The sequence below is a fragment of the Sciurus vulgaris genome (assembly GCF_902686455.1).
Source record: "Sciurus vulgaris genome assembly, chromosome: 11".
Lineage (NCBI taxonomy): Eukaryota > Metazoa > Chordata > Mammalia > Rodentia > Sciuridae > Sciurus > Sciurus vulgaris.
Window position 1 is genome coordinate 59,452,651 of NC_136472.1, and position 18,770 is coordinate 59,471,420.

An 18,770-nucleotide genomic window follows, 5' to 3' on the forward strand; every position below is an offset into this window, starting at 1 on the left:
GGCTGCCACCAGCTCTAAGACAGTAATCTCTCCAAGCTTTTCTGTAGAAGGGAATAGGACAGCTACCTCGCAGAGAGTCACTGAGAAAAGAAGCAGCACTGCTCCTGGCTAGTCAATTTCTTTCTTTGCTGTCCATGATACCTACGATCTCTCTTCTACTTAAAAAAAAAAAAAAAAAAAAAAAAAAAAACTCTTATAATCCCATGATTCCAATGAGCTTAAACCACCAATAAAAAAAAAAAAAAAAAAATAGAGGAGAAATGCATGTATGCAATGAAGATTTAGCAAATCTAAATGTGCAGTTTAGATTGCTTTAGGGCTAATATATCAGTCACTTTTTATGGCTTCCTTATCAAATCAATAGCTTAATATTTATTCTTAAATTTTAACTACAGCATATCCAACTGTTAAAATGTACCAGTTGAATATTTTAGATGGCTTTAATCTTTCTATCAATGGAACAAAAATATAGTAAAAATTAATGTTCAGGAAATCACAAAAAAATCTCAGAGCCAAAGAAAGCATCCACACATTACAGTCTTTCGGCATAGGCTGGGTCCCAAGGTATGACACCGTTACTGTAACAGCACCGGGTATTTGCCGAGTACAGAATATGTTATATGATTTGAGAGACTGGTGCCAGAGAACATGTCAAAAGCTTTAAATGATTTTGATAATTCTTCCTCATTTCAATTAGTCAGCCAACCACAACTTTCTTCTAGCAGTAGAACCACACTTCAGGCCCTCACATTTCCACTTAAATCAAAGACTGACTCTGAGGCTGGGGATGTAGCTCAGTTGGTAGAGTGCTTGCCACAAAAGCACAAAGCCCTGGGTTCAATCCTCAGCACTGAAAAAAAAAAAAAAGACTGTTTCCAACCTGTCCTGTCCTCATTTACATACATTTAACTCATACATGTTTAACTGCAAAATAGTATTCATAACATGAGACTATGACAAGTGATATCCACAGCTGAGATTAAGGTTGTAGAAAAATAATTTCACAGTAGTGGCATGGCTTTATGGGCAGTATCTGATATCATTTAATATCATAATGCAAGTCATAAATATCAACATATATATTAGATGGTATTACTGTTTTCTGAGATCAAAGATTTTCAATTCAAGTAACTTCCAATTGTGAGGAGGAAGGTCTGTTACTCCATATTAGCACTCACCATCAGCTTGGCTTACTCTAACTGCTGGCCCTCTGTATTCATGGGCTCTATATCCTCCAATTCAACCAACTGCAGACTGAAAATACCACCACCAAACTGCATGTGTCCTGAGCATGTACATTCTTTTTTTCTTGTCATTCTCTAACAATATAAGAGTTACTTATACAATACTTACAGGTATTAGAGATTATAAGTAGCCTAGAGATGATTTAGAGTAGTGGAGACACACATCGGTTATATGTAATCCTCCTCTATTTTACACAGAGGACTAGAGCACCTGTGGGTTCTGGCATGCCCCATGGAGGCAGAGAGATGTCTACATACACATTTTTGCATGGTGGTTTGTCTTCTCCAACACAGTGGGCTCCAGACAGTAAGAATTTAGTTTCCATCATTGCTGATTCCCCAATGCCTGAAACACTGGTTGGCAAGCAGTAGTTCGAAAGGCTCCAATCTCTCCTGGCTCCCAACTCATAAATAGAATAATTATTTCCTCAAGGGGCCCTAGGGTGTTGACTCACACCAGCCCTTCCATTTATTTAAGTACCTTTGAAGTCACTTGTTAGAGACCTAACCATTTAGCCAACCTTTTTTTTTTCTTTTTATTAAACAGGAAAATTCTAAATCCGAGATGAAACATTCGGGTTAGTAGGCATCATTCTGAAGATGCGTGATATATGTATTTCTGGACACTGCAATTTGGTGAGCTCTGGCTTTATTAAAATATTCACCAAATTCATTTGCTTTAAATGCTTCTGGTTCATCACCTCTGGAATGTTCTTGTGCCTTACTCTTTCCTTGTCCAATCCTCCACCTCTCAACTTGAGGGTCATATCCTGTAGTAGGCCTGGCCTGGTGCCTGGTCCCTTACTCAGGCATTTTGTACTCTGCCTTCCTAGCAGCCACCAAATGTCACAAGCTCTCCCATGTAACTGCCTGTCTGTCTCCCCCACCAGGCGCTACACTCCACCAGGGCACAGGCTGTGGCTGTCTGAGCAGCAGCAGCCCCACTTCTCTGCAGTCCCTTGTACCTGCAGATGCACATGAATTTTGATACAGCAGACTGAATGAATCCGTCAGTGACTCAAAAATGTTAATGTGAACAACACTAGGAACAAGAAGAAGTGGAAACAGGTCCACAACTGGAGAACACAGCAAAAAGAAGGGGCTATGATAAATATTCCATAGTCTTTCAACTAGGGAATAAAATCATTTTGGGGCTTTTACTTCCCAGTATCTTGGAGCACTGTCCCTTAAAAAAAAAAAAAGACCACATGCAGAGAGAGAGATTTGCTCAGAGAGGAGATATCTGGACCGAACAGGAAATTTAAGAGACTTTCTAAATGCGAAGGAGGTGTCTGGGGCCTCAGTTTCTTTATCTATAAAATGAAGAAACCAAAACCTTTCTCATGGGGAACTGTGAGGGTAGAAGGAAATGATGGAAGACGAAGCACCAGGGAAACAGCAGGGAGCTACACGAATGTGCGTCCCAAGAAGCAGAGAGACGAAACCCGGACTTCCAGCAAAAAGCCAAGAACAGGAAGCCCAGGGCAAGAAGGGTATCGTTCTTTCGATTTTTACATGAGTTTTAACCCCCAGCACTGCTTGTCTTGCAAAAGCACCCAGATCCTGGAGAAGAGTGATCCTGCGGGCCACCTTCCGTCCCTGGTCTCACCAGCTTCACTTCCCTCATGGGCTCCATGACCTACTTTACATTTTTTCCTTATTTTTCCCCTAACTTTGAAGCAACTCCATTTTTCCACCAGCTATCAGAGTTTACGATTCATGGATGGGGACATCAGTGGGCACATGGGTTGCCCTGTCCCTGCTATGGTGATGTGCCAAGTTCCATCTGGCCCAAGGCATCTCCCCCCCCCCCCCCCCCGCCCCGGAGGCTTCCCACCCAGCTGGAGCATAAACTCTCCTGTGGGGCCCTTCCAACTGCTCAGGATCCCAGATACTTAGCACAGACTGTGCCTACTTTCACGACACCTTTTCCCGGTGACAGAATGACAGCAGGGTTGGCAACACGCAGCGAGCCTGGGACCTACATGCTTTTGGTAGCCCCCGAGATGGGTGGGATGGGGAGATGGAGAATGCGGAAAGGAGTTGGTGAGGATCCCAAAGACAAACTCCTGATTCCTTTGATTTCTGCCTTGGACTCACCCACACACAGATGCAAGGCTTATAAGCACAGCCAAGGAGTGGGTGTGAAGAAAGGGTACGGGGCTCATGGGGTGGGAAAGAAGGGAGGCTCACATATGTATGGGAAATGATGGGACGATGGGTACAAGATGGGGCGGGGAGAGAAGGAGAAGATGACAAATGGAGTCCAGATGCCAGGGGTACTGGTGTTTACAATATTATAATGCACTGCATTCTATGTTAAGCTGTTAAAAGTGCCACTTTGTTACTTCTCCTTCAGGAGAAAACAACATGCTATTTTGAAAAAACACAGCCTTGGAAAAGCAGTGTAGAATGACTCTTTGGACTTAAGAATTTTAAAGACTTGCATTTGAATCTGTATTAAACCCTGTAACTCTGGATTAAACCCTGTAGCTCTGGAGAAGCTGCTCGGCCTTTGTGTTTCCTCATCTGTCAGGCAGTGCTCGCTCACAGTATTTCTATGAGATAAAATGGGATCAAATACCTTCACACAGTGCCAGCCACATGGCAAGGCTCAATCAATGTTACCTGCTGTTAAATTTTATTAGACACAAGGACCTATAAAGGGCTCTCCCTCCAGCTTAAGTTTTCCCCAGAGATTATAGTGCAAGCAGCAATAAACACCCAGCTCTGGAGTCCTAACATTTGCCAGGAGGAATGCCCTTCTCCTTTTGGGGAAGTTGCTGGGCTGCTCCAAGTCTGCCTTCACACTGGGCATCTATCTGACAGGTACCAGGAAAAGGGAAGGACAGAAGACTGAGGAGCAAGAAGGTGAACTGGAAGGAGACGCAAGTCTTGGATCAAGACACACCTCTGGGGCACACTCACCGAATCTGGGTCTCGCTGCTGTTCAAGAAAAGCTGAGAATTCCACCAGGCGAAGCTTGGTTGTGCCAATGGAACGCCCTTGCCAGGCAGGAACCGAGGGAGCTGGGGCCGACGTAGGCTCAAACCCTGAAAGACCAACGGTCACCTTCACACCTGGTCATTGCCTTCCCTTAGGCCTCAGGATGACACTGGGGCAGGCCACCACAAAACATGGTCCAGAAGGGAAGGCCAAAAGTGCCTTCCCACCCATGTCTAGGGGGTAGAACTCAGTTGGGCAGGGGTGACATTCTGGCTGAGGCTCTCAGAGACAGGGACAAGCCAAACAAGCATAGCATAATAAGCCACCTTCAGCTAAGGTTAAGGACTGTGGCAAAAGGACAGTGAATCCTGGACGAAGGGGCCCAGCTAGTAACCAAGCTAAAAATGGCTTATGAGTTCAAGGGAATGCTTCCAAAGACTTCCTGGGAGACAGGAGGTGCTGTGCTGTGCATTTCTTGTGTTTATCCATCTTCTTTCCTTTTTTTTTTTTTTTTAAGTTATACATGGACACAATACCTTTATTTTTATTTTTATGTGGTGCTGAGGCTTGAACCCAGTGCCTCACACATGCTACTCAAGTGCTCTACCTCTGAGCCACAACCCCAGCCCCCAATCTTCTTTCTTAAGACTGTAGTCACCAGTATTATAGAATATTCCCTCAGGATGCTCCACAGTACTGGAGCAGAGGGCAACATGTGCATGCATTTTCAGTGTGGGGTATATATGGTGGAGAGCAATGATTTTTATACCACATCACGAGAGCATTTCTCCACTATGTACACATGGGGGTGGGTAGTGTGTGGCAGGGAGAGAGGTGGGCCAACCAGATTTGTTTACTACTTTTCAAAAATAGTAGGAATTGTAGTCTATGTATCTAAAAGGGCAAAGAAAACTCTTATCTGTGCGGAGGATGTGGACCGCTCAACAGCCAGTTCATGGTGAGGAGGGATAGGCATCTACTTCCCTTCTGAGCTGAGCTGGGATCTTCAGTGAAAGTGGTCGGGCTTCCTGTTTTTCACAAATCCATCTGAAGAGTTCTTGGGAAATGACTGAAGCTACTCAGGACCTAGCCAGGGACTCCCCTTGACCTTCCTGAGCTCCAGCCCTACCCCTACCCTACGTGAGGCAAGGCTACGAGGGGCAGGCAAGTCTTCACAAGTGAGAGGCAACCTAAGGCAACGGCAAAGACGAGCATCACCCCACAGTGAGAACAGGCCTGGCCATCGGTTGTGGAGGCCACTTACTCTCCCAGGAGGGAGGATGGGGGAGACTCACCTGGAATGGGGGCCGTGACCGCTGGCTGGATGGGGTAGGCCTGCTGCACGAAGGGCTTGACGCTGGGGACAAACAGTGCCAAGAATCAGAAATCATGGATGCAGCGGTGGTCACTACCCAGGCCTCCCAATGGGGACTCCTCACACCAGTTCCTGCCTGGGGGGAGCCTGCTGGGGTTGAACCACCAGGCTTTGTGTCAGTTCAGGGGCACCTGCTGGGTAGACATCAGCCTGACTCTCATGCACTGTGACATCTGCCTCTGAACCTCTTTTCGTCCCTAAAAAGACAGAGGTCAGCAGTCACTGTGTCTAGGCAAGGTTTGGGACATGCTCCAGGCTCTCCTCCTTTAGGCCAAATAGATCAAGTTCTCTTAACAATGTACAGGTAGGATTTGCTTCTATCTTTTAGCCCCAAACTGTCCTCGTCTTCTGGTTGACTGAGCTTGCTTCTCATGCCCCCAAGCCATCTGCAGGATTTTCTATTCGAAAGACACCCTCCCTCCACCCCCCACCTCCTGTACTGCCACCGGGCAAAGCAGAATGGAAAGGGCTACAGAATCACTTCTGCTGCCCTCTTACAGGTAAGGGAGGTCCATGCTCTTCCCTCCAAAGCCATAAAGGGACAGGAACCCATTTCCTATTTCCAAACCCATAATGGGACAGGGATCCACTTCCTATTCCATCTGTATGACTTCAACATAGGAGTGACATGCTTGCGCCTCTTCTGGATCTGAAAGGTCCTGACTAAGGATCTCAGTTAACTCTCCTTCCTTGGCTAAGCCCAGAGATACCCTGGTACAGGAGCACTGGTTCTCTAGAGTGGGCTGTGACCAGCCCCCTGTTGTCTGCGGCCCTCCTCAGACTTACTCTTGTGAGGATCCTGGCTGCCCTGTTTGTATCATTCCAGGCCAGAACTGGAAGACAAAAGGCAAAGGCTTCAGGAACACGAGTTCACAGGACACGACTGTAGCCCCTGCTGAAGGGCAGCAGGTTCAGTCACCCACCAGCAGCAGCATCACCTCCCCAAGTGCAGATATGGTCATCCTGGTCCCCCACCTGCCACCCAGGACTCCCCCAGTCCCTCTGTTCTGAAAAACCCTCCTGAGGGTAGGAGATAAGCGGCTCAACAGAGCACTGGGCATGCCACAGGGGTTCATGAGTATTTTGGAGGACCACTCTGCCCACGCAGCATTCGATCTTCCACTCCTGCCCTCTGCTCTGAAGCGCTCCCTATGTACTACTCTGCCTCCATGATTTCCAGCACCGAAGGCCTGGTGGAACAGTGGATCAAGTTTGCAGCGAGAGGGCCAGGAACTCAGAGAAGAAACACAGGCACCTGCTTTGCTGTGAGTGACCCTGAGGCCTTCTGCACCTGCCATTCCCCAGCCCGAGGCGGCATGAGATAAAGGGAAAAGGAAGCCTCTGGAGCCTCGGAGCCCTGGAGCTGAATCTGAACTTCACTGTGCATCTGCCTATGATCTAGCTACTCACGCTTTTGTCTTGCTACTAAGCAACCTCAGCTTTCTCATCTGTAAAATGGCAATGACAATAAAAGGCATTTAAGATGACCGTGAGGTTCACTGCGATTATAACATAATGCTCCTTGGTAGGTGTCAGAATGAAAAGACCAACAGCACACTTTGTTCCTTTTGGGCCTAGCTGACACAAAGTGATCCTGAGGTCACAGGGACAGGACCATCAGGAAAAAGAATGAAGAGGTAGGTCACAACCCAAAAGGGCATCAGAAAAGTAATACTTAATTCTGCATCAGCAGGGACTAGGGAATCCCCCTCTCTACCTTGTCTCCCACCAGCTCTTTCTCTTCCTCCACTCCTCCTCCCTATCTGCTCTCCCTCCCTCTCTCCTTCACTCCTGCCTCCCTTCCTTTCTTTCTTTCACCATCTTGCACCCAGCATCAGTTCACCGCAAGGTGGTCTCTGTCCTTTTAATATCTGACTCAATTGGCAAGAAGAGCCAGGAGGAGGTCTCCATGCAGGTCCGCACCCACCCCGTGTCCGGAGCAGCTCTCATTCCCAGACCTGGCTCCTGACTTACCCCCGGTGCCCCTGGGAAGGTAGGGCGTGGAATCCCAGGCAGCCCCAGCTTGTTGTGAATGGCAGTGGCGGAGACGATCTGAGCTGATGACATGGCTGCCATGTGCTGCAGGGCCTTGTCCTTTGCAGTCTGATCCTTGAAGGTGACAGTGACACACTGACTTAATACAGAATGCATGGCTACCAGGCAGGTTAGACAGCCACAGCCACGAGCACATGGACTAAAAAACAGAGCCACAAAAGAGGCCGAAAAAGCAGACATGCATGGATAAATCAACACGGCCAGGAGGCTGGAACACGCTCCACTACCGTTAACGCTGGACGCTCGCTGAAAACACCCAGTCGAGAGGTTTTTTAAAAAATCTGAATCCATTTTCTAACAGAATGGGGAAGCCTCTGAGAAGAGTACACATTTATTTTTTCAGCTTCCAGAAGGAAATTTCTCCAATTACTTAACACACTAGGGGAGAGGGATGGGAGAGGCCCTGCTTTTAAGTACACAGATGAGAGGAGCAGAGAAGAAATGTGCCATGGACTGGGAGCAGGACCGTCCACAGAGCGTGGGGAGCCCGTGTGTGCCGGCGGTCACAGGGCCACAGGCCCAGGAGCTGCTGGGGTCATGTGAGGCCTGGGAGCCCTGGCAGACACCTGGTGGGGGCAGCTCAGAAGCAGCAGGGTGGACAGGGGGGACGGGCCAAGCAGCATGCTGGCGGGGCGCATGCTTTCTCAAGTATCCCCGCCGTGGGTCTAAGGCTACACGGCTTCTCACGAAAGCTCAGGAGGTAGGGGACACTACAGGTGGGTGGTTTCTCCTCTTCCCAAATGAATCTTTTCTAGAAAAGCCAAGACTGGTAACACAAAGCTAGCCAAAAAAAAGTCTGCCAAGCACAGCTAAAATACAGAATACTCAGTTTGGTGAAAATACTTACCATGCTTGTTACCTGGATACAATAATAAATAATTTGTTAAAAGAATTGCATATACAAAGGCAGGATTATTTTTGTTCTTCAGTTAAAAAAATATATATATGTATACAAATACAATACTTGGATACAATGAAATGTATAGAAGCATTAGCATTTTTTTTCATATTTTAGGAGGAATGTATGATCTACATCCATCATTGACAAGGTGCCCAATGACAATCAAAAAGCTTCCCCCCACTCCTTCATGCTGGTTTTATGCTTCCCCAGGACAAAAGGAGCAATAGTGAGACCCTGATGTATGGCAGGCCCCACTGCTGCCTGCAGGGCTGGGCCAGGTCAGCATGTGAAGGTTCCTAGCTGCAGGCAGAGGGTTTATACACCCATCCCAGATGCCATCAAGGCAAGAACAAAATGGCAACACCACAATCAATGGTGTGCCCTCTATGGCTGCCATTCAGAGTTCACGGTGGGGGATGGTCAAGGGCAGCTACAGGATGAGACACTGAGTGCCAGCTGAGATGCAGCTTCCAAGTTCACAGATCTCACCAGAGGTGAGGAATAGACACGTTGAGGTGCCAAAAGCAAGGTCAAGAGGCCTTGAAATCAAAGCCTACAAAACAATGTAGCTTGGTGGTAGAGTACCTGCCTCACTTGTGTGAGGCTCTGGGTTCACCAAAAAAAAAAAAAAAAGTAAAGAGAAAAATAAAACGACTTAAGGGAATTCTAAAGTAGAAACGACTTTGCCCCAAACCACCAAGAACACCATATGAATGTTTCCAAATGCTCACATTAGCCCCTGAAAAAGAGCTAGAGTAGGGTGGGGGGGGATCTAATCCTTGCATGAATTTTTGTGTTTAATATATTTCTGTGGCTCACAACTGAAAAACTAAGGAGCTGCAAATACAGCTTTTCAGGGGTGCACATGGTCATATGAGCATCTGCAATGGCACCTGCTGTAGCTAAATGACACTGTGAAAGCCCTGGAAGCTTGCAGGATTACTAGTCCCCGTGGGAATGGCCCCCAGTGACTCAGTGATGCCTGTTATCTCTTCTCATCATATGGCATGCTTCCAGGTGAAGTTCCATTTGCTAACTTGCCAAATGCTCTCACCTGAAGCCAGCTTTCTTGGGTAACTTTTTTTATTTAAGTTAAACAAACAATAAACAAAAACACCTGAAATATTTCACATTCTGAGAATACCAGACCAAAAAAAAATCTTGAAGTTGATGGGATTTTACAATAAACTGACTAGGAGTGTACACATGCCCTAGAGTTGAACTGGGCCCAACACAAATGGATGTAAGTGCCTGTCAATCCACTCTTAGATGTCCTGTGGTTTCACCTGCCCCCTGGCCCATCCAGTCACACCTACTCCATTCAGAGGCAAGAATACCTTGACATCAACCCACACTTTTTGGTTTCTCTTTGGACCAGTCATTTTGGACTCCAGCTCCCAAGTCTCTTAACCCCTTATGAGAAGTTATAAATGCTCTCCAAGTGATTTCTGAAACTGAGGTAGTAATGGCACAGGTGTGACCACAGGCACCTTCCTCAGCACACAACATGCCCTGCGGCTTCTCCAGGGCTCTAGTTGGGGAGCTTTGGAAAACAGCAACCTGGACTTCTCTCCTGCCGGACTGGTGTGAATTCTGAAGACTGACAAACTACAAAAGCACTGTGGGCGTGGCTCTATTCCAAAAAATGTCCTGGGGCCTCTTACAGACCTGCAAGGTCTGTGTTTATGACATGCTGGTGACAGGGCTGATTCTCCCTACCCAACTACAGGATCTGTTTGGCTCACCTGGGTGGGGAAACTTACAAATTGAAAGTGCAGGTCCAAGTGTAAAAGAGTTCTCTGTATCTCCATAACCTTTCTCTTAAGAGTTCCATGAGATGCTTCTCTTTGCTAGGTTTATTGGAAAAGTTCATCAACTTTTTCACAGAAAAAGGAGTCTTTTTTTGCATCAGGGAAGTCAGTCAGTGTGGGAAAGTATCTTTGCCGTGTATGTCACACAGCTTCAGAACATGATCTTTTTCTTTTGTCTAAAGTTTGACTCTTTTATTACCCAGCATCCCACTGGGTACTTAATGAAAACGAGTTCAAAAGCAGAGGGGCAAAGCAACCACTTTGACAGCACCAACATGCTCTCTGATGGTGAAGGTGTACCTGCTGGGGAGACAGCTGACCTCGTTCTCAGCCTGACCCTGCCTGATGTGAATGGGCTGGGTTACATTGGGCAAGTCATTTCACACTCTGGAATTTTCCTCATCTAGAAAATAAGAAGGTGTGTTTTATTCTCTAATGTCTTTCTGGTTCTACATGTATTTTTACCTAAGAGGGGGCATTCCCTTATAAACAAATACATCTTAATACATTTAGCAAAAACAAAAAAAAACAAAAACTACTAGTGTGAGGACAGTAGATGTTAACATTTGGGCAGCTCTTGGCTGCCTGTCCTAAGAGAGAGAAAGCAAAGTGTGGAATGGAAATTTTACCTCAAGTAGTGGTTCTTTCTGCACTTGACCTACCTAATCGAGAATAGCCAATTTTCTGCAAGTGGACTAAAATGTCTATGCCAGTGATTTCCTACCTTTTGTAGTGGATCTGCTCTGTTCATTTAATTTTATAGCATCACTCCTTTATCTATGATATACATGTGAAAATTAAAAGTATTAATTTTTTTCTTTAACATCTAAAGCAATAAATAACAGATAATAAGCACAGTCAGAGCTACCTGGAAATGAGAACCAGGAGGTTTGCCGCAGACCCACTTATCCTGAAAGGGGAGTTCGGAGGGTGCTGGGCTAAAAGATTTCAATGGACAGATCTCTCAATTGCCATTTTCAGCCCAGGGACACATGCCTGACTTTGGAAAATTTATAACTGTAAGTGTCAGACCTGAGTAAATAGCTTCCCTGTGTCACTCTGGTCTTACATCCCAGCCTTTTACACATTCAACTCTATCCTCTCCTCTCATCTGCACACTAAGAGGAAAGGGGCCAATCTACCGGATAAGTGAGGCTTTAAGGACATCTAAAAATGTGTGCTACATTTGCACCCCGAACTAATTTTATCCTATTCACACCAACATTTCTGAGATGTGGATGAGATTTGCAAAGGATAAGCATTATTTTACCTTGAAAATCTGCAATTAAGTCACTATGGAGTTATAATCCTCAGTGTCTTCGATTACAGGAAATACCCTGAGCATCGTGTGTGTACATATGGCATGTGCACAGAAAACTGTGTCCTAGAAAAATCTTGGACAAGTCTACAATGCCTCCTCCTCACTGATTTTAGACCCTTGATCCCTAAAATTACGAAGAATAAAGCCACAAAAAAAGATTAATGGGGACTGGGGAAAGAGATGGCAAATGAACCCTAACTTGTTGCCTTGATCTGCAATTTGAGAAATTGAAGAAGCAGGAATTGTGGATCTTTAGACTGCTGATAGGGAGGTGGGTGAGTTCTAAGTACAAGTGGCCCAAGGGACCTGAGAACGAGGGCAGATGAAGCCCTCTGATCAGCGGACGTGTCTCGTTGCCGACCCCACTTTCTTCACAATTCAATTTCTGATTCACAGTGCCATCAGAAGCCTCACGGTCCAGCAGGTTGTGGTCAGACAGAAACTCTTCAGCCTGAAGCCTTTCAAATCGTTTTCGTTACTAAGTAAACAGGCTTTCATATTTCATGAAGCGGAGCAGGCTGCTGCTATGACTGTCCGCCCACAGCCTCCTCTGCAGGACTGCAGTGGACACTCTGCTTGGAAATGTGTGCATGTAACACAGGTGACATACCACAAAGACCCACGGCAGGCAGGTGCTCTGAGAACGCCAGCCATGTTAGGGACCAGACTGGGTATCAGGAGGGTCTTGACCTCCCTCCTCCCCGGTGCTTCCCCAGCTTCTGATTATCCTGCAATATCAATTACCTCATACTCTTTAGACATTAACCATAGACAAATTTTAAAGGTAATACAAAAAAGTCACAAGCGTCCATATACTATATACCACAGCTGCCGTATATGGAATGTTAATGAAGAGCATACTAAACCAGCGTATCCAAACAGTTTACTCATGGGCCAACATTTCAGAGTCGAAAGATTCCAATTAAATTTATTCATATGGAAGCCTACCAACATATCAGAAAAAAACATACAAAGACAAAAAAGACGAAGAATTTAAAAATTCTTGATAGTTATGAAGTGTTTGCCTCAAGGGCTTGGAGTTTGGCTCGCTGGTGGGGCACTTGCCTATGAAGCACAAGGCCTTGGGTTCAATTCCCAGCATCACGATGGGGGTGAGCCGGGTCCTTCCAAAACTACAAACTACTCCTAATTTGAAATATACGGTAATACAAAACTGAACACAAAACTATAGTACAAGTTTGCTTGAACATCAAAATCACCTTTTTCAGAAAAAGATACCGAATACTTCCCTAAGAAGTAATTTTGCAGATTTTTTTTTCTAACCTTGTATTATGTGGATTGACATGCCCTCTGCAATTATCAGCCACAAACCTGGAGCAGATAAACATCACAAAACTATATGATGGTTTTGGAGAAAGGACAGAGGGCACTTGAATTTTTTCTAGCCATGATCTCTAATTTGCTTATTATTAGAGAAGGCAGGAGTAAATACAAAAGGGGGCCATTCTGGTCAGGCAGCCGCTAATGTGGAGGAAAGAAGCCACATTCATACTTTTCCTGACTTGCCGCCTAATGAGTAGCAATTAATTCATCTTATTGTATTTCCAAATGCCAAAGACTCCATTCACATCAAAGAAAAAATTTTCAAGGCTTTTACCATTGTTCATTTTTAAATATACTGAGCTATATTTAGTATTTTATAATTGTCAACAGCGGTTCTTTTAATCCTGATATGGAACTTAGCATCATAAAGGACCTTAGATGAGGAGACTGGTAGGTGTGCCTTGTGGCCTTCCAGGAAGCCTATCACTGAGGGCAGCTTTGTTCCAGGCCAGATCTGAGTGTGCGGGAGAAGGTACCCTATGACCTTTGTCCCTTTTCTGGGAGGTGACAGTATGGAGCAGAAGGTGGCTCCCTGGGCAAGTTAGAGGAACCCCAATGGCAGCTGGCTGGAGCTGAGCTCCAGAGTGGGCAATAGCTGCCACTATTCATTTCCTCAGATGCAGAGACACAGGAGAAGGGCTCAGCATGGGCGAGCCAGTGCACAGCATCTTGAGTCAGATGGACAACCTCATCCTTGACCAGCACGCTCCTTGAGGAGGCTGTGGGGCACTATGCAAAGAGTCTGGGCTTTCGCACCAGACAGCCCAGGAATCAAATTCAAATTTGAGACCCTTGGCAAGACAGTTATTCTGAGCCACTGCATCTTCTTCTATGAAGCAAGGGTCAGAACACCCCTGCTTAGGACTGCTTCAAGCACTCAGTGCAGGGTCCTCACAACCAACCAACCTGCCATCCAGGTTCTACCCTGCTCAGAATCTGCAATGCCCATGAACTTGGGTTCTCACTACAGAATCTTGGAAATGATTGTTATTCTACGGCATTCTCTGCATTGCAGGTTCTTCAATGGAAGTTGATTAACAACAGGGTTTCTCTATTTAGGGATAAAAATGTAGAATGAGGTTGTTTCTAATGCCCATTAAAAGAAAATCCAGACCCAGCTCAGTTCACATAGAAAAGTTGGGTGTGGTGGCAAAGTCTTATAATCCCCATTACTCCGGAGGCTGAGGCAGGAGGATCACAAGTTTGAGGTCAGCCTCAGCAACTCAGTAAGGCCTTCAGGAACTTAGATCCTGTCTCAATATAAAAAAGAGGGGAGATGTATCCCAGTGGTAAAGGGCCCCCTAGGTTCAATCCCTAGTACCAAAAAAAAAAAAAAAAAAAAAAAAAATCAGTTCCCACAGAAAGGTCAACAGGCTCAATGCTCAGGGCCACACTGTCCCACTGACCTGCACTGCCCCTCTGCTGATGAGAGGTTTTACATCACATCTGGGACAAGAAATTGCCTCCCAACTGAGTTTTAATTCAGTTAAACTAAAAACAAGGTGATGAAAATATCTTCAGGAGAAAAGGTACATGTCACAAAAAAGGTACATGCAGAAGACTCTGGCGAAGGCTGGGAGATGCCAGAAAGACTGCAAGACTTCCTGACCCGTGACTCGGCCAAGCATCTCGGTGCCACACAAAGGAGGCTGCTGTGCAGAAACTCTCCGCCTCCTGTCCTGCCCAGGTCTTCTGAGGAGCACAGTGGCCCAAGAGAAGGGAAGCAGGTCTGTCTTCCCTGTGGCAGGCCCTTCCTGGGTGGATTCAGTGGAGATACAAACAGGAAGCACAGGGTAGACGTCAGAGACACCCCAGTGAAGATCTTCAACTCCAGAGAATTAAATGGGCAACATGAACTTTAAGTTCTGTGTTTATTGGAAGGAACAGTAAATTGGAAAGAAAGGCCTGTTCAGAAATCAAATCACAAAGGCCACCAGGGCAAGAATGAAAATGGCCCTGGGGGAGTGCATGTTGCTTATAAATTAGTCACCAATGACTGGACGTAATGGGAGATGCTAGGGTCTTTATCCACTGTTGGGATGATGCAATGTCAACCAGTACAGGAGTCTTTCCAATACGCATCCAGGGCCAGACATGAACGTGTATCCTTAGACATACTCCTGCTGAGGTCAGAGCAGGGCAAGGTACTTATACTTTCCTAGTACTGTCCTGCGTCATGCACTTCCCCAAACAAAACATGAACTGGACGTGGCCGGTCCATCTTCTGTGAAGGTGAAGGTGAAGATGGTCCATGGTGTGGTCATGGTGTCTGCACAGCTGGATTGAGGTTTCCACAAGCCTCTGACACCAGCAAATAAAGGATGGCCTCTCTGCTGCTGATGGGGAAAGAGGACTCCAGACAGGGTAAGGACAGCTGATCTATGCAGAAAGAGATTCAGAGCCGAAAACTACACAGGAACTCTGAACAGGAAAGAAAGACTGCTTAATGCATGGAAAACACTTTCACACTCTTTCTAATGCTGGGACAGTAAATCCCTGGAGCTTAAAAAAATGGGGGAGTGGATGGATGACTTTTTGATGAATTAATGGTGAGTGAAACAATCAAAGTGGCGAACAACTTCTAACATTGCAATCTAGTCCTCAGACCACGCTGCTATTTCTCACAACTCAACTGGAGATGCCAGTAAGAGGCTAAACCAGGGCAAAGAGGAAGATAGACGAAAATAAATGAAACCAGAACGGGTGACACTGCTGTAGGTGCAGCTGTTGGCATAAATCCAAGGCAGAGTCCTAACTCTCACCCTTGGAATCTCTAAAAGCATATTCCCTAGACTTGTAAGCCACCTGCTCACTGTAACTGCACGATTCTGCCTCTATAACTGGAATCAGGCCTGGTTACCAAGCTGTGGATCCTCTAAGACACACCTATCACCTGAAGGTCACTGAGTCAAAAGGACTGTCTGCACAGAAGTCACACCGGCGGCAGTCCTACCAAGTCACTCAAGCAGTCAGGGCTCTTGCTTCTCTCTTACACACTTTGACCCAGAAGACCGAACTCTGACTGTATATGCAAATTTCCAAAATGCTGATGCTTTCTCCACAAATGCATTGTATTCCTCCTCCATCCATCTCGCCACTCTGCTCCAGGTGCTCCATCTTCTCACTCCCCTGCTATTTCAACCAACCCCTCTATTTCTTGCCATGTGCATTCTCCCTTATGGTCATGGTCTGTGTTCAAGGTCATTTCAAACTGTTGGCCAAATCTTGGCTTAGGCTGCTACATATTGCAGAGAAAAGATCTTGGGTTGGTGACAGCAGCTCCAGCAAAAGGTCATGGCTGACAATGGGTGAACTCCTAGATTGAGTTTAAGACCCGGGGGTGGGGGGTGTAAGTTTTCACTGGATTTGATTTTCTCAGGGAAACAAAGGGCAAGGAAAGACTAGTGGGGGGACTGGTTTTGACTGGAAAAGAAAGGTTGGTAGAGGAGATTAGAAAAAGTACAGAATAATGTTTTAACCATTTGATCTCTGTTACTTTAAAAGACAAAAGAGATTATGTCATAATGAAAGTGATCATTTCGAGATCATACAAACATGAGTATTTAACACTTTCTTCTCTGTACCAACTTTTAAGTATCCAAAATTTAGCAACAATAAAAACATCAGAGTTAATTTTGTTGCCCACTCCAAGTTAATTACTGTTATTTTTGAGAACTCAACTTTAATACACCAAGTCTTACATACTACTATTGAAAATTTTTTTCTGAAAAGTTCTGGTGTGTATTTTGCAGGCTTCCTAGGGGCAAACCTTATAAACATAATCCACTCTTTAAAAACAATGAGGAAGAAAGAGCAGAAAGTAGTCATGGTGGACCAGAGTGGGGAGCCAGCCAAGGGCAACCAGAGGACTGGTGAGGGCCGCAGAGTGGGGTTGGCTTCTGGTCGAGGCCCCCACTTCTCTCAACCACACTTACAGGAGCTCAGGAATTTAAGTTTCCCTGCCTCCAACTTGACCTCCCTTTTACTAACTATCCTTCAAAAAACAGCTAGAGAGATCTTTTCAAAGTACACACTGGAACAACCTTGGGTTACTCCCAAAAGGACCAGTGAACCCCACCCCCTCCTCAGCGGGACCATGTAGGCCTCCCTGTGGGACTCCCCCAGCCATCTCCCACTGCCCATCTCTACGGTGCTCTTAATGGTGCCCCAAACCCCCGCCTCTGTGGGAAACCACCACCTTCCTCTATACTTGGATCCAATCAGGTCTCCTCCATGAGGCATTCCACAATTCTCCACTCAGAATTAATCATTCCTCCCTCTGGGAAGCCTCCGTATGACCCTAGTAAATTTCTCTTACAGAGCATCTAGCTATGGACAACCTACCACAGAACAGACAGAAAGGTTTAGTGTCCCGGCCCCCCCAAAACAGGCTGTGCATCAACTCTGTATGCCCAATATTTATGAGGGCCTAGAATATACTGGGTTCTCAATGAAATGTTTGTAGGTAATTATGTCTGTTACTTTTAAATTTCAAAACTATGAGAAGATCTTAACACATTCACTAGAATAATTTTTCCTTTGCTAAAATTAAAATGAAAGTCCACACTTTGGGGTTGAAACTGGCACTCTGAGAACCACTGCAGTCAATGGCACAGAGCTGGCCTTTGGGACTTAGTCTACAGATTTTTAAGAGTGACTTTGCAGTTAGGATGACTCATCTGTGGGCATGACAGGAGACTGACCCCACTGTCTCTGTGAGTCTTTTCTTTAAGAGAACACAGTGAGCAGGCCATAAAACTTAGAGCATGAGCTGCAGTGGGACTGGTGAGCTTCCTGGAGGCTCCTCCTTTTCCTTCTGCCTAAAGTAGCCTGGTCTCTCAAACTCTATGCAGTGGAACAGCCAAAGAGGACATGGCTGCAGATGTGAGAGCCTGAGCTTCAATTTGCTTCAACGGTTTTTACTCATTCACATAACGAAGGACTTCAGTACAATTTCAATTTGAAAAATGAGTTCCACTGCCTTTAAAAAAGAATGGCAAGCCAGGTACAGTGGCCCATGCCTACAATCCCAGCGACTCAGGAGGCTAAGGCAGAAGGATCTCAAGTTCAAAGCCAGCCTTAGCAACGGCAAGGCACTAAGCAACTCAGTGAGACCCTGTCTCAAAATAAAATACAAAATAGGGCTGGGGATGTGGCTCAGTGCCCCCGAGTTTAATCCCAGGTACCCTACCACCACCACAAAAAAAGAATGGCAAACCAGTAGCCTCGTGAATTGTGCCACATTCTTCCCTGGGAAGTAAGGAGAGGCTTGGAAGCAAGAAGACTCATAAGGAAGCGGCACCAGGCCGTGGCCCCAGGTGTGGACATAGAACTTTTTCAAACTCTGTGGCAGGACAGGGAAATGTGAGCATGGCTTTGGTCTTCACAGGACCACAAACCTGTCTCCCCCTCTGATTTCTGAGCATGTGGAATAGCAGTAACCAGCCTGGGGGAGGAAGTCAATCAAGGACTGACCCGGGGCTGGAGAGTCATCAGTCACCTTCTCCAAGAAGACTCTAGTATCTTCTTTGGCAAAATACAACATGTCACGTAATCTTGGGTACTTTCTGCCACCCCCACTGCCCGCCCAGAAGCTACCCTTGTTGCCTTCTGGGATGACTTCACCTTTGTGTTTTGAGTTTATCTCACTAGTTAGTATTGGAGGAAAGAAGACTGGTTCTCAGTCTCACCCCAATATGAACTCAGAGAAGAGGTTCCTCCCTGTCTCCTCACTACTGTGCTACTAGATGCCAGAACCCAGTCAGAGTGCAGA

General features: G+C 46.0%; 1 protein-coding gene across 7 annotated transcripts in view; it reads right to left on the bottom strand.

The window, feature by feature from the left end:
- TEAD1 (TEA domain transcription factor 1) overlaps positions 1–18,770 on the bottom strand; it is a 252,506-nt gene that overhangs the window by 46,097 nt on the left and 187,639 nt on the right. For 4 of the 7 annotated variants that reach the window (XM_079102707.1, XM_079102711.1, XM_079102712.1 and 1 more), the window contains 4 exons: positions 7,540–7,674; positions 6,352–6,398; positions 5,486–5,547; positions 4,173–4,297 (listed from right to left, as the gene is read on the bottom strand). In XM_079102707.1, coding sequence (XP_078958833.1) covers positions 4,173–4,297; positions 5,486–5,547; positions 6,352–6,398; positions 7,540–7,674 — 369 coding nt within the window. Of the gene's footprint in view, positions 1–4,172; positions 4,298–5,485; positions 5,548–6,351; positions 6,399–7,539; positions 7,675–8,467; positions 8,480–18,770 lie in introns of all 7 variants that reach the window. The other 3 variants (XM_079102706.1, XM_079102709.1, XM_079102708.1) reach the window with 1 other exon arrangement.